The sequence below is a fragment of the Tetrao urogallus genome (genome assembly GCF_951394365.1).
Source record: "Tetrao urogallus genome assembly, chromosome: 24".
NCBI classification, from domain to species: Eukaryota; Metazoa; Chordata; class Aves; order Galliformes; family Phasianidae; genus Tetrao; species Tetrao urogallus.
In genome coordinates this window covers 4195840-4210993 of record NC_136837.1, presented here as the reverse complement: position 1 = coordinate 4210993, position 15154 = coordinate 4195840, and the positions used below count along the sequence as shown (strand labels likewise).

The window sequence follows — 15154 nt, the reverse complement described above, 5'->3', positions numbered from 1 at the left end:
AACGGCCCGGGGGGTTGGGGAGGTGAGCAGACACCGGGAGCTGGAGCTCTGCGCCTTGGGGCAGCGGGTCTGAATCCTCCGTAGGATTCCTCTTCTGAAGGTGTTTTTCCTCCTGCTGGGGTTTCTCATGGGCACCAGGAGCTGGATACGGGTACCAGTGCCCCCCTGCACCACGGATACGGGTACCAGTGCCCCCCTGCACCTCGGATACGGGTACCAGTGCCCCCCTGCACCATGGATATGGGTACCAGTGCCCCCCTGCAGCAGCGATGTGTCAGCTGGAGAAGCTGCACTGCTGAGGACGGGCTGAATTTGTGTCTCTGGGACCGTCACTTCCATCAGGCCCTGAACCGACCACGAACCCCTTTGAAAAGTCCTTCTTCCCCATAATCAGCCCCACGGGTTCTGGCTTTCCTGGCGAACCCAATTAGCTGCTTCCCGAGGGCAGGGCCGATCCCTTCAGGTGTGCCGGGCTTTCTGCTCGACTCCCCGCAGCATCAAAGCAGCTTAAGTGGTTGCGGTTAATTAAACCTACGACGGAAGCTGGGTGTGATGTTTGCATGCCCCGAAGAGGCGGTCGTGCCCGTATCTTTCCTTCCTCCCAATAAACCACGCGGTGCCTCCCCGTGACTCCAAAACACCAAATCCCCCCCCCCGGTGGGGGCATAGGGACCGCGGAAGCCCACCTGGAAAGGCAAAACGAGGAGAGGAGGGGGGCGGGAGGGCACCTTTGAGGCCGCTCCTTTCATTCAGGGCTCCTGATGCGGACACCGAGGTGGGCAGAAGGAAACCCGCCCCTTCTCTTTTATTCCGCTGTTATTTTTAATACAAGGGCCCCCTCGGAGAGCCTGGGGGGGGGGGGACAGGGTAGGTTGCCCCCCCAGCTTTGACGTGCAGCCGTGACGATGAGTCAAGCCTGCGTCAGGGGCTGCGCGTCCGCTGTCATTTATTTATTTGAGCGAGCGTGCGGTGGTTGGGGGGAGTATTTAAATATATAGATATAGAGAGAGATTTTATTACCCGGGAGCGGAGAGAGGAGTTGCCTCCCCTCGGGCGCAGCGCCGAACCCAACGCGCATCCGCGGAGCACAAGGAGGGAAGGAAGGGAGGAAGGGGGGGGGGGGTGGAAGGACCGACAGGCGGCGGCCGCGCAGCGTCACCGCGGGGCGCGGAGGCAGCGGCGGTACCGGCGGCGGCGGTTTCCCCGGTGGCCCCGCAGGTACCCGGTTCCGCCGCCGCCCGGGGGTGTAGGGAGGGTGGGATCCGATTCGTTCCTCCCGGCGATTCGCTCCGTTCCACCCGCGGCGCAGAGGTAAGGCTGCTTTCTTCCCCCCCCCCCCCCTCCCCGCTTCGTTTTTCCCCCTCCCCATCCATCGGAGCTTTTTATTTTGGGGGTTGGGTGGGGGGGGGGGGAAGGTGCTCGGGGAGCTGCGGCAGCGGGTGCGGCCCTGGAGCTGAGGAGTTGGGGGGGGGGGGGGATGCGATCATCCCGGGACCCCCGGGTGGGGGGGGCTGAAGTAATGGAGGGGGTTGGTTGGGGGTTCGTCCCCCCCAGCTGCTGCCTGGGGGGGGGAGGGGGGGTTGAAGGGTTATAAATAGAGCCTCCAGGCTGACCTTGACAATAACATTGGGAGAGGAGAAAGCATTGGGCTGCGATGAATGTTTCACACCCGGCCCCCGAAGTGAAGGGATTTTTCCCTTTTTCTTTTGAATCCTCGGAACGCGGCCGGCTTCTTTCGAGGCAGTAAAATGAGGGTTGGGGTTTTGGTTTCACGCCGTTCTGTGTCGAGTTGTGGGGAGTCCTTGTCCCCATCAGTGCATTTCTTGCATCGTGGCTGTGCTGGAGGTGTGTTTGGGGCTGCGTTTGGGGCTGACATCTTGGCCAGGTGCAGCTTTGCATCGCTTTGGGGACGATTTGCGTCATTCTGGAGATGTGGGGCTGGAAAAAAAAAAAAACCACAAAAAACCACCAACCCTCTCCCAGCTCTTTGCAAAGGACCCAGAAGGTGAAATCGTTCCGCTTCTGGCGTCAGAGGCACCTGAGGTTGAGATCCATCGTGAGCTGATGCAACTATTTCTGGGCTCGGAAGGAACAAACCTGAAATGCCGCGTGTGGAGCTGAGCCATTCCGGGCAGGGCGCGCAGTTCAGTGCTAGAATCTCCCCGGAGGAGTCGGGATTGGGTCAGGAAGGGAAATAAAATGCGGGTCTGTCCGTCCTCCAGGTCGAATCGGAGGCGGTCGGGGTGACATCGATAGGGGAAAAAAGAAAGGGTTTGGTTGCTATGGGGAAGCGATGTGAGAGCCTGGAATGGCAGAGAGGTGGGGGTCAGCACGGATGCGATGGAACCGGGTCGGTGCTGAGGTGAAATGTCCTGGGGTTGTGTTTTGGGGTCGGTTGGTTTGTGAACCACAGCGGGGTCTGCGTGCTGCTGATCGGGGCGAAGCTGGGTTCGGTGGGGCAGCAGCTCCAGCTGGAACTGAAGGTGGGGGGTTTGGGGGGGGGGAGAAGGGGGGGAAGGATCACCCCGTGAGCAGGAACCACGTGACGGCAGCTCCGTGTCACGCCGCTGCAGATGATGGATGTCATCCGATCCCAAATGAGACGTGAAGGGAGACGGAATGCGGAGAATCAATGGGTTCCTACGCTCCCGACGGCGCCGAGGTTCCCCCTCCTCCGGGGTTGTTGTGACTGCCTCGTGACCCACCCGCAAAACTGCCCTTTCTGTTTTGGTTTTTTGTGTTTTTTTTTTTTTTTCTGAATCCATTGATAAAAATTCGCTCTAAACCCTTCAGTGATACGAAAGCAGAGCTGGGGCTGCGGGAATTGTGCCCACCTCCGGGGTGGAGCAGGTGGCAAACGGCGGCAGGGCTGCCATAAGCACGCGTCTGCTCGCCCGTAGGGGGCCGGGGGCTGTTTGGACCACCTGGATGCTGGGGGGGGGGGGGGGGGGTGTAAGGCAGAAGCGGAGGCAGCTCTGATTCATCCTCGAACGCGAACTGCTCCTGTGTCACGACGCTAAAACGAGCCTGAATGAGGAGCGCAGCTCTGAGCATCTCCCCCCTCCTCCCCCCCTGCAATAAATGCCGGCTGAGCGCCGCGGAGCAGCACGCAAACTGCTTGCGAAGGTGGGAGCCCGGGGTCCAGCGCGTCTCCCTGCGGCGTTTCCCCTCGGCCTGCTCTGCTGACCCCTGGCTGCGTGTTCCCTTCGCGCTGTGTGAGTTTGGGGGTCTGGGGGGGACCCCGTGATGTGGGACCGCTGCCACCGAGTCACCGCGCGTCACCTCCGGGAGGTGGCGGAGCCTGGCGCTAATTAGCAGGGATCGCTTAAAGAAAGGGAGCGACCCTAATGAGCTCGGATGGCAAAAGCCTTCCCCTGTGGAGCCGGAGAGAGGATGAGGAGGGTGAGGAAGAGCCGAGCGGGAGCTCTGAGTCTCCTGGTTTGGGAGCGAGGAGCGGCGTTAAGATGGAGGCAGGTCTGTGTGCGATGGGAGCTGTGCTTGGAGGGGGCTGTGGGAGAGCCGAGCTGCTTATCTGTGGGGCAGAAGCGTCTCCTCGGGGCTCTGCCATGCGGTCGGGATGCCGCTCCGAGCACTCTGCCTTTGATTTGCCGGGGCTGAAGGGCTCTGTGTGCTCTCGCTGTGATGCAGAGCGATGCTGTTCCCAGCAGGTCCCCCACTGCTCTCCTCTTGGCTTCGCTGCTCGGCCTTGCTGGGTGCAAAAGGGAGATGGCAGAGGTGCCTGCTCTGTGCCTCCACCTCTCTGCGAGCTCCCCAGGTCCCATAGGTGACCTTGGGTCTGTCCCCTCCTCATCTGCAGCATAAAGCTCAGCCCTCGGTGTGGTGTCCCAGGATGGGGACGCTTGGATCCCTCAGATCCATCCCTGGCATCCCTCTGTGCCTGGATCCATCGCTCTTCTTTCCTGCTCTGTGAGCTTGGTGGAGGGAGCAGGGCGCTGTGCCAGTGCAGAGACCCCACGGTTTGAATGTGAAGATTATTTTGAATTCATTGCATCCCAGCCTGGCTTTTTGTTGTTGTTGTTGTTACCTCAATTTCCCCTAAATGGAACATAAGTGCAGAATTCGGATGCAGGAGCTGCTCTGTCCCTGGGAGAAAAGAGAGCTTCCCTGTGCCCACACACCCTGGGCCTTGAGCTCCACTGCTGCTGACGGATTCCAGCCTCCCCAATCACCTCTTCAGCAAGTGGAAAAACCATGGCAGGAGCGTGGGGAGGTGGGTTATCCCAGGGCAGTGGTGCTCTTTCCTGCTCCTCGCCCTATTGCTCCCCATGGGTGCTGGCAGCTGCTCCCATCTCACAGGCACTGTTGCTGTCCCAGCCCTCCCAGTTTGTACTGGTGCCTTCCTGGCCCCCTCTATGATCACCGTGGGGAGGCACCCAGACCCACTGGTGGGCTGTGATCTTCCTTCAGAAGAGAAAGAAAACCTCACATGTGAGAAGGTGAAGGTCGTCAACAAGCTGAATCTCCATCTGTCCGCTACAAGGGGGTTCTGTCTTTCTGCAGCCAAGAAGCTCCTGGTTGTCAGCTGACCTTCCTTGCAGCGTTGTTGTTGTTGTTCTGGGAGATGAATTCCTTGATTAAATTCCCCTTCCAATCAAACACATGGGCAGAAGTACTTTTTGCAAGTGGATTTGAGCTGCGCTTTGGCTGGGAGCATCGTGGCAGACCCCTCTCCATAGGCAGGGTCTTCTCCAGTGGGCACTGCTGCCAGCAGGCTGGGAAGCAGCAGGATGTCCCCAAGCAAGCAGTGGGGACACAGGGACAGCAACACTGGTGAAGGTTATCCTTATAGCACAACTTTCCCATAAGATTTCACACGGGGGGAGAGCTTTCTGCTCCTTACCCCTTTCTCCTCCTCCAGTGCTGCCCCAGCCCCTTATCCCAGCCCTAGCAGAGCAGCTCAGCACACTCTTTCACCCCCAAATCCTCTCATCTCTGCAGAGCCCGACCCAAACTCGGTGGGAATCTCTGTGATTTCCTGCCTTGGGATCCCCCCACCCTCCACGCTGGGGATGCTCTGGCTGTGGGCAGCCCTGTGCTGGTAATTGCTGCTGTTGAACTGCGAACGGTTCATACGAATGGTCCTCGTTAGGAAATGAAACACTGCTGGGCCAGGCTTGAAGGAATAATTCAAACAGCTTCTCTGGAGGAGCCTGATCCAGCCAAGGCTGTGAGGCGATGCAGTTGCCTGGCAACAGATGCAGCTTTTGACTGAAAATAGCTTTTCTATTAGGAACAGGGCCTGGCACACGGGGAACTTTCTTTGGGGCGAGGAAGCAGCGAGGTGAGGGTGAGGAGGGTGAGCTGTCCTGCTGCTTTGCCTCCCTCCAGCGCTGGGATGGATGCTTGGGAATGAGAAAGGCTGCCTGGCTGAGCTCTGAAAGGGCCCAGGGTTGTGAGCTGTGCTCAGGGCTGGGGTTGATGGGTGTCTCTGTAAATGGAGAAGCTCGGGAGAAACACGGGGGGCCTTTGGGACCCTGGGCATGGCCCCAGTGCTCCTATGGGGACTGGTGGTCGCACTGATGTCCCTGAAAAATGAGGATGGAAGACAGAAGCAAACACAGCCCTTGGGGAGAGAGTCATTTTTCCACGGCTTGGAGTTTCTATGGTTGTCCTCCAGCTGGGGCGCGAGCCAGTGTGGCCCCAGTTCTCCCAGTGTGGCTAAAGATCCCTGGTGTCAGTGCTCAGACTGCGCAGATCTTGTGGCTTGGGTTCCCAGGCCAAGGCTGGGAAGGCAGCAGGGCTTGGACGATGGATGGCTTTGTGTCACCGTGGCTGTTTTGCAGATGTTATCTGCTATAGAGCTGCCTGCGGTGATTTAGCTGCTGGCTCTCACCCACCTGTGCCTGATACCATCCAAGGAGGATGGAGAGCCCTCTGTCACTGTCACCTAGGTGCTTTCGAGCCCTGTAGCCCTTCAGGACTGAGCCGGGGGGCTGTGCAGGGCTGAGGGGACTGCTCTGTCACCATCTCCCTGCACCCATGGGTGCTGCCCCCTGGGTACTCTCCCCAGCGAGGAAGCAGCAGGGTGTTGCTTCCACTTGGCATCCCCCAGCCCAACGGATGTCCCCGAAACACAGGGGGTGATGGTGACCTCTCCCCACCATCTCTGCTGCTCCCAACAGCACTGGGATGAGGCGAAACCAACCCCACCATGCTGCTGAATCCTTCTCACACAGGTCCTGCTGATGACGAGGAGGTGAGCCCCGAGCAGCTCACGCGGGACGTTCCTCTTCTCCCTTCACCCCATCCCAGCCCCTGGGGTGGCACGGAGCCGTCCTGATGCCGAAAAACAGCAAAGTGACACAGCGGGAGCACAGCAGTGAGCATGTCACCGAGTCAGTGGCCGACCTGCTGGCTCACGAAGAGCCCGTGGACTACAAACGCAGCGTCCTCAACGTGACAGGGGAGGCTTGGGATAAGCAGAAGGACGGGGAGGAGGAGCTGGACGCAGAGAACAGGCCGGCGTGGAATAGCAAGCTGCAGTACATCCTGGCCCAGATTGGCTACTCTGTGGGGCTGGGAAATGTCTGGCGATTCCCCTACCTGTGCCAAAAGAATGGAGGAGGTGAGAAATGGGATTCCAGGGGGGTCTGTGGGCTGATCTTCCCTCTGCTGGGGGTGGAGGGAGCGGTGGGGGTGGGTTGGGAGGTGAGGGGCAGCTGGGAGCTGCTGGCTGTGCTGTGGTGCAGAGCTGCAGGAACCTCCAGGGCAGCCTCTTCCTAAAGGATGCTCGCCTGCCTGCCCTGAGAACAAAGTGAATCCTACTGGACTGGATTCAGGGCTGCAATGAAACCCTGATTCCTTTGGTAGGGAGCTCTCTGCATCTGTGATTTCCTGCTCATCCCAGATAGATGGAATCAGGAGCCAGCTCTGAGCGGGAAGTCGGATGCCAGGCTTCTCTGAAGCCACCCTGCCTCAATTTCCCCATATAAGAGAATGGAACCCTCAGCAGCCACGAGACTCTCTGTAATGGGGTCAAGTTGGGTTTGACAGCCCCCCAACACACGGTCATCCATCTCATCCCTGGGATGCAGGGGCATGAAGGGGCACTGCTGGGATGAGCAGATGCTGTGAGAAGCCCCTTGCTGCCATACGACAGCTTCCTGCAGCAGGCTTCCATGTACCAAGGCACGGAGCTGGGAGCTGGCTGGCACAACAGTAAGCTGCTCAGCACAGGGTGGGATGGCTGCTTCCTTCCTGCTCCCCAAGCAGACATCTGTGGGGGAGAACGGCCTCGTGCTGGCAGTGAGATGGGCCTGAGCCAAATCCCCAGCACTCGGTGTGCCGGGAGCCGCGTGTGCTGGCGATGACGCATGGGCAGGAGCTGGTGGCCGTTCCTCCCAGGGGTCAGGGGAGGAAAATCTCTGATGCTGGAGAAGTTTGCATCCAAACGGATCCATCTGTCTCATCGTCTGGAGGTCGAGATGCCCGTGAGGGTGTTGCAGGGATGGGAAGCTCGTGGGTGTTCCCAGTTCCACCAGTGTCCAGCTGCACCCCGGCTGCCTGCATCTCCATTTTCCAGCTCCTTAATGAACCTCTTCCTTAACGAGCCTCCTCACCTCTGCTCCAAACGCATCCTCGGCCCCATCCATCCCTGGCCCAGCACTGGTGGCTGTCACTGGGCCATAAATCCCAGCTCTGCAGCCACGTGCTCCCAGTGCTGTCCGGCAGCCCCTGGCAGAGGCTGGAGCCATCCATCAGCCGGGCGCTGCAGCGTGAGTCATCGCATCTTTTACAGCCGTTTGGTTATGCTTCATGAACTGCTAATTTCTCTCTGGTCTCCCCAATTAGATGGAGATTAACCTCCTTTCTGTTCCGAGCCATTTTACCCCTAGCAGAGAGCTCGCATATCCTGCACATTCCCACAGTGCCTGGGGATGCAGCAGGGTTCCCCGCCACGCACGTGTGTTTTCTGTTGCAAACCAAGTGATGAACCAGACACAGCCTGTCCCTCATGGGGATATAAGAGCAGGCGGACGGGTCCGTGACAAGTTTCTGTCCCTGCCAGGTGCCTACCTGGTCCCATACCTGGTCCTGCTCATCATCATTGGCCTCCCGCTGTTCTTCCTGGAGCTGGCAGTGGGGCAGCGGATCCGTCGGGGCAGCATTGGTGTCTGGAATTACATCTGTCCCCGCCTCGGTGGCATCGGTTATGCCAGCTGCCTGGTGAGCATGCATTGGGGTTGGTGGGATGCTCTGCAGGCTGCAAACGGGGGATGGTCCGGGGCAAACCTCACTGAGCCCAGTGTTGGAGATTGAAGGGTTGAGTGGAGTTTTTCAGCTCCATCCGTGAGCTTAGGGCTGGTTTGGGAATGAGGTCATCCACGTTTCTGGATCCCCGCTCAGTGGGAACACCAGCACTGCCCCCACTGCTTCACAGCGTGTCCTCCTCAACCCCCAACACAGGTCTGCTTTTTTGTCGGTCTTTATTACAACGTCATCATCGGTTGGAGCATCTTTTACTTCTTCAAGTCCTTCCAGTACCCTCTTCCCTGGAGCGAGTGCCCCATTGTCAAGAATGGCTCCGTGGCCGGTGAGATATGGGGGTAAATGATGGGGAGTGGGGCTGTGGGACACCAGAGACCCTCAAGACCTTCAGCTATTGCAGGCTGGGGACACTGGAGGTTGGGATGGGGACACGGACAGAGTGAGAAGAGGCAGCTGGTGGCTCTTCCCTGACTCCTCACTCTCTGGTACCCCCATTCATCTGCAGTTGTGGAGACTGAATGTGAGAGGAGCTCGGCCACCACCTACTTCTGGTACCGGGAGGCCCTGGACATCTCCAACTCCATCTCAGAGAGTGGGGGACTCAATTGGAAGATGACCCTCTGCCTGCTGGTGGCCTGGAGTCTCGTTGGCTTGGCCATGATCAAAGGCATCCAGTCCTCGGGGAAGGTGGGTAGCAGCAATCCGTGCTCCAGATGTGTTGGTTTTCCGTGATGTTCAGATGGAACCCATCTCCAGATGTGCCAGATGTTTTACAGGGCACATCAGCGGGTAGCACAGGGTAAGCAGGCTGCTGCCCCGTGGCAGTGGGGTGGTATCACACCCCCTGTGCCCAGGAGGAAGTCCCATTCACATCACTGGGACACTGGGAGGGAGCCCCATGCTGGGAACCAGTGGTGCTGGGAGGTGGTGGGGATGCAGAGCTGTCCTTCCCCAGGGCTTGTCTGGCATCAGCGTTCTGTCTCCAGTTTGTGATGTCCTGGGGATGGATGTGGGGACGGGGCTGAGCGGTAAGGGAGATGATGCCCAGCCTGCATGCGTTCTTCTTGCCCCAGGTGATGTATTTCAGCTCCCTCTTCCCCTATGTGGTGCTGGTTTGCTTCTTGGTGCGGGGCCTCCTGCTGCGCGGGGCGGTGGATGGGATCATGCACATGTTCACCCCCAAGGTAAGAACTCAGCAGACTCCCAGCAGGTTTATCCTCCGGGCTGCTCAACCTTTGTGCACATCATTTCACCGAATCCTCTTTTTCCCTTGTTTCCACCCCAAAAAATCAGAGCGTCGGCCTCAAAGGTCCCAATAAACGAGGCAGGAGGTGTTACAGCCCTGAGGTGGTTATCATAGCACTGCCTGAGGCATCGCTCCTGTTCCCTTTGGGTGGGCGAGGGGAGGGGATTGACCCTCAGCAGTGCATCTATAGAAGGGCTTAGGGGCTCTGTGAGATCATGCTGGCTGGTAGCGAAACCTCCGCTGGTGTTTATGCAATTAACGAGCTAATTAATTAATGATGAAGCGATGCAGATGAAACAGCTCTGCTGGCGAGGCTGTTACAAGATACTAATTAGGATCTCCCGATGAACGGCTCTCGGAGGCCCGCAGCCTGCTGCAGGGGAGGGGGGCGAGGTCTGGGGTTAAACGATCCTGAAGGCTCTGGAGGACGGAACGGCTCTGGCACCACCACCAGCCCTCATTCCTTTTTCTGTGTCCCCTCTCCCCAAGCTGGATAAGATGCTGGACCCCCAGGTGTGGCGGGAGGCAGCCACGCAGGTGTTCTTTGCCTTGGGATTGGGCTTTGGGGGGGTCATCGCCTTCTCCAGCTACAACAAGCAGGACAACAACTGCCACTTCGACGCCACGCTCGTCTCCTTCATCAACTTCTTCACGTCTGTCCTGGCCACCCTGGTTGTGTTCGCCGTGCTGGGCTTCAAGGCCAACATCATGAATGAGAAATGCGTGGTGGAGTAGGTGGATTTGCTTTCTGTCCATCTGGGGGTTGGGGGAAACCTGTGCTGGCGGGGCTGTGGCTCAAGGACTGGGTGATGCTGTGTTTTGGAGGACCCAGATTGCTTGTGATCCAGATCTGGATTTCCAGAGGTGCCCCCCTGTAGCTGAGGGCACAGTTTTTCTGGCTTTGGTTGGGAACTATGGTCTACAGGTTCTCACACTGGATGGAAGGGGACGTTTCTGGGTGACCAGATTCTGCTCCCCCTTAGGAATGCTGAGAAGATCTTGGGATACCTGAACACCAACGTGCTCAGCCACGACCTCATCCCACCCCACGTGAACTTCTCCCACTTGACAGCCAAGGACTACAACGAGATGTACAGGGTGATCATGACGGTGAAAGAGGGGCACTTCAAAGAGCTGGGCTTGGACGCGTGTCTGTTGGAGGATGAGCTGGACAAGGTACCCCACGGCATTCCTAAAGGGACAGAGAAATCACCTTGCCCATTGGCAGTCCCTGCTGGGAGCTGTTTGTGTTGCTCCTGGCACACGGATCTGGAAAAGCTGTTTCCAGTGTCCCTCCAAGGATGGGAATTCCCTGATCCTGGGGTCTTTCCTGGGGCGTGGGAATGGTCTGCCCATGGTAGCAAGTCTAATAGGCTCACTGCCACTTCTACACCAGGTGTTAGGGTGGATTTTTCTTTCCTTGAGGAGCTGTTCAGTGGGACGACAGAGCCCTGAGACACGCAGCCTGACAAGTTTCTTCGTCCTTTTTGGTCTTTTTTCCACCCCCCCCTCTTAAATAGTCAGTGCAAGGAACCGGCCTGGCCTTCATCGCCTTCACAGAAGCCATGACCCACTTCCCAGCCTCGCCATTTTGGTCTGTCATGTTCTTCTTGATGCTGATAAACCTGGGGCTGGGCAGCATGATCGGGACCATGTCGGGCATCACCACTCCCATCATCGACACCTTCAAGGTGCGGAAGGAGGTGTTCACAGGTGAGGTCTTCTGCATCCTCCTGGGTTGGGGCTGGAGGGTCCCCACTGTCATTCTAGAAGAGCGGGGACATGTGGACGTGTATTGGGATCAGACCCTATGGCAGAGGCCTCAGTTACCCTCGGGACCATGGGATCATTAGGCTTGGGAACGGCCACTAAGGTCATTCAACCAGTGGCACATCAGCACCGCGCCGACCGATTCGCGCTCTGTTAACCTACGCCCGCCTTTCTCCCCGCAGTTGGCTGCTGCATCTTCGCCTTTGTGGTGGGCCTGATCTTCGTGCAGCGCTCTGGGAACTACTTTGTCACCATGTTTGATGATTACTCAGCCACGCTGCCGCTCACCGTCGTGGTCATCCTGGAGAACATCGCTGTGGCCTGGATTTACGGCACTAAGAAGTAAGGTGTTGGCGCCACAGATGGAATTTCTTGGCTGTAACTGCTGGCTAAAACCCCCCCGCCTTCCAGCTCTGTCCTGATTTTCCAAGAGGCAAGCTCTGATGGAGCAAATACCTGAAGGCAGGAGATCTGTTTGCCTTGATCCTCTACCCTGCCCCAGCTGTAACCCAGCACCAAGAACAAGTCCCACTAATGGGTATCTTGCTTTGGTTGTGGAGCTCCGTTGCTTGTCATTATAGTCTTATCTGAGGTTTCTGGAACATTCTGGAAGGGCAGCTCTTTCCCTCAGTTCCTATTCTCGTTGTCAGGAGTTGGCCAGAGCAAGGGAGGCTCAGGTGACCTTTTCCATGGGAGGTTCCCAACCCATCCCATGGGTTTGAAAGACTGCGATGATCTCCTGGCTCAGCTGGGCTCTTCCCCAGGCTCTTTTTTGAGTCTAATCTGCAGCAGGGCTCCTGGGAGGGAGTTTCTTGCTGGAAGGTGGGGAGCAGTGTGTTTCCATCTCTCCCTCTCGGCAGGTTCATGCAGGAACTGACAGAGATGCTGGGCTTTCGGCCCTATCAGTTCTACTACTACACCTGGAAGTACGTCTCTCCCATCTGCATGGCCGTGCTCATGACTGCCAGCATCATCCAGCTGGGAGTCAGCCCCCCGGGCTACAGCGCGTGGATCAGAGAGGAGGTGAGCAGGGTTCCCACCCCAGCTCTGCTTATTCCTCCAGCTGGGACGCATCCCACCCTCTTGGCCGTCATTCTTCCCTGCTGCCCAGAAGGCTCGAGCTAGCTCAGAGCATGGGCTGAAGAGTGACCTTGGGCTTTGTCTTGGTTCCACCACAGTGCGTGCTCTTTTATCCACTTTGATTCACCATCTGATAACTTCCTGAGATGAAGGCTGGCAGGAGCTTCTGAGCGCTTAGGAGATGCTGGACCTGGCGTGCGTCGCAGCTCCCTGACACCAATCTCTCTCTCTTTTTCAGGCTGCAGAGAAGTTCCTTTTTTACCCAACCTGGGCCATGGCTATCCTCATCTCCCTGATCATCCTGGCTTCCCTCCCTCTGCCTCTGGTCTTCATCCTCCGGCAGTTCCACCTGGTGTCAGACGGCTCCAACACCCTCTCGGTCACCTACAAGAAGGGCCGGATGATGAAGGACATCTCCAACTTGGAAGACAACGACGAGACGCGCTTCATCCTGAGCAAGGTGCCGAGTGAGACCCCATCCCCGATGCCCACCCACCGTTCCTACCTGGGTCCTGGGAGCAACTCCCCTATGGAGATGAGCAGCGCGCCCAACGGACGCTATGGGAGCGGGTACCTGACGGCCGGCACCCCCGAGTCTGAACTGTGATGCTGGGCAGCTGACCACCCCCCGGGAGAGGAGAGGTCGTGGGGAGTGGATCCTGGCTGTCCAGGCAACGGGAAAACTATCAAAGAAGAAACCCCTCTTTAAGTTGTAACCAAAAGCAGCCGTTCCTACGATGATGAAGGGATTGCGGGAGGGGCAGGACTCCTCCAACAGCCCTCAGCAAAGGGCAGGACCTGGGGCTCGCCTTAGGGAAGGGAGGAGCAAGGGATGCTGCGATGCTTTTCCGAGGGTTGTCCTCTCGCAGCTCCAATCTCTCTTTTCAAGCAGCTGGTGGTTGGAAAAAGGACCTGGCGTCAGGTGGAAAGCCAGCCATGCCTCCTCCTGCAGCCCAGCGCTCTGCCCTTCGTCTGTTGCCCTTTAGCTGGGAGGAGTCATGGCCTTATTCCAACGAGCACAATTAACCGTCGATGTTCATAGCACAAAAGGGTGCTGCCGTTGTTGCCATCGTTGTTGTTGTTGTATCTCCTGTAGTTTTTCTAGCTGTGGACACACTCAGATAACCCCACTGTTTTGGCCAGGGTTGGCAGGGAGCGGCGCGGGGCTGAGTTATGGTGACATGTGGGACTGCAGCTGGCGGCTCTTTGGAGGCTGCCCCATCACCACCAGCACAGGGACGGGGTCTGCAGGGTGTTCCCAGGTGTGCTGGGGTGATGTGTGCTCTGAGATGTCGGGATGGCATGGGCTGTGGGCAGGCAGATCTACTGGGCGGCACCTCCAAAATGAGGGATTTCATGTGAGGTCTAGAAGGGCAGTGGGGATGGAGCAGGGAGCGCCCTGCTGGAATGGCCCCGGACCTACGGGATGCTCTACTGCACCACCGTCCCCGGTGTGGTGGTCATCTCCTCTTGCTGCTTTCTGTAGGCACGTGGAGCTGTGGGGTACCAGGTCCTACAGCAGCCCTGATTCGGCTCTCAGGAAACTGCCCTGGGCTGTGGGAGGTGAGCTGGCTTTTGGGGATGGCGGATGGAAGGATATGTCTGAGCAGCCAGCACTGGGTCCCAGCATCCCCGTGAGCTGCATCCAGACTGCTGAGCCCTCCTTGGTGCCTCTCCACGCTGCCTGGGGAGCGCATGGATGCAAAGCCTGTGCGAGTGAGGAAGGTCGGTTGGGTTTTCCCAGTTCTGAGTTTCTCCCTCTGACACTGAAGGTTTCCCTGAATCAAACACAAAGCCAAGAATTTCTGTTGGCAGTACAGCCTGAAGCGACCGTTCCTTCTTTTCTCCGTGGGCACAGGGGAGCAGCGCCTTGTTTATGGTCTCAGAAGCTGAGTGAGCTCCTTACTCCAGTCCTGTTGGGCTGAGATCACATCTGGGGGCATTTCAAACACTTTTGCAGGCCACGTTCCTGGCTCCCATGCCCACGAGCCCCTCTAGCCCTGCTTGCCCATGCACAGGTGGGAGGTTTGGGAGGTTCCCACCTGTCTATCTCTGGTTTGGGATGCTGTGTTTACAGTCCTCATCGTGGGCTCAGCTGGAGTGTCTTACTGGGCAATTAGCACAGGCCCTTCGTTAGCTGTTTTTCCAGAGGGGAAACGAAGATGGGGACCGAACCAAAGCAGCTCGCCCTGCTGATGGCAGAGGAAGCACCAGCCCCAGGATCAGCTGCGCTCCCACCTCTTCTCCAGCCCTCATCCAGGTTAACCTTCCCCTCCTCCTGCCCTTGCGGAGGGACACAGAGATGTCCCCACTGCGTCACCTCCAAGTGGGAGAAGCACAAAACCCCTTTTTTCCACCTCTCCTCCTCCCTGTGTCCCCAGTTTCCCCCATCGCTGCCCAGTGTCACCTTCCCAGTGGCAGTGACTGAGCCCAGGGGCTGGATCCCCACCGCAGCTCCCATGGAGTTGGGGAGCAGGGCACCTCACCAGGTCCCATCTGCTGCCGTGCTGCGATGCTCCTCGAGCCCTTGGGGGAACACTTCAGTCCCCCCATCCCTCCCATTGCCAGCCCCAAACTGGGCAGGGAGGTGTTCGCTTCCCACCTCTCTTACTGCAGCACCAGGAAGAGGCAAAACCAATAGGAAGGTACCAAGAAAGCTATATTATATATATATATATATATAAAACAGAGGAGAGGAGAGGAGATGGAGTAATAACCCACAGATTCTCTATTTCTACTGTATATTTATTCTGTAAATGTCACTGTAAATGCTGTTCAATGACAAAGTGGCCCGTGACCCTGTTTTCACCCCCAGTGCTGTACAGATCA

General features: G+C 57.9%; 1 protein-coding gene across 1 annotated transcript; it reads left to right on the top strand.

Annotated features, from left to right (window-relative positions):
• Nucleotides 1-6300: 6300 nt before the first annotated feature.
• SLC6A17 (solute carrier family 6 member 17) lies at nucleotides 6301-12932 on the top strand (the record flags this gene model as incomplete). Its single annotated transcript, XM_079546559.1, has 11 exons — nucleotides 6301-6586; nucleotides 8030-8187; nucleotides 8428-8554; nucleotides 8735-8916; nucleotides 9303-9413; nucleotides 9965-10206; nucleotides 10459-10651; nucleotides 10996-11188; nucleotides 11428-11587; nucleotides 12106-12268; nucleotides 12564-12932. 11 exons carry the CDS (start codon nucleotides 6301-6303, stop codon nucleotides 12930-12932), a joined length of 2184 nt encoding a protein of 727 aa, XP_079402685.1.
• Nucleotides 12933-15154: the final 2222 nt, after the last annotated feature.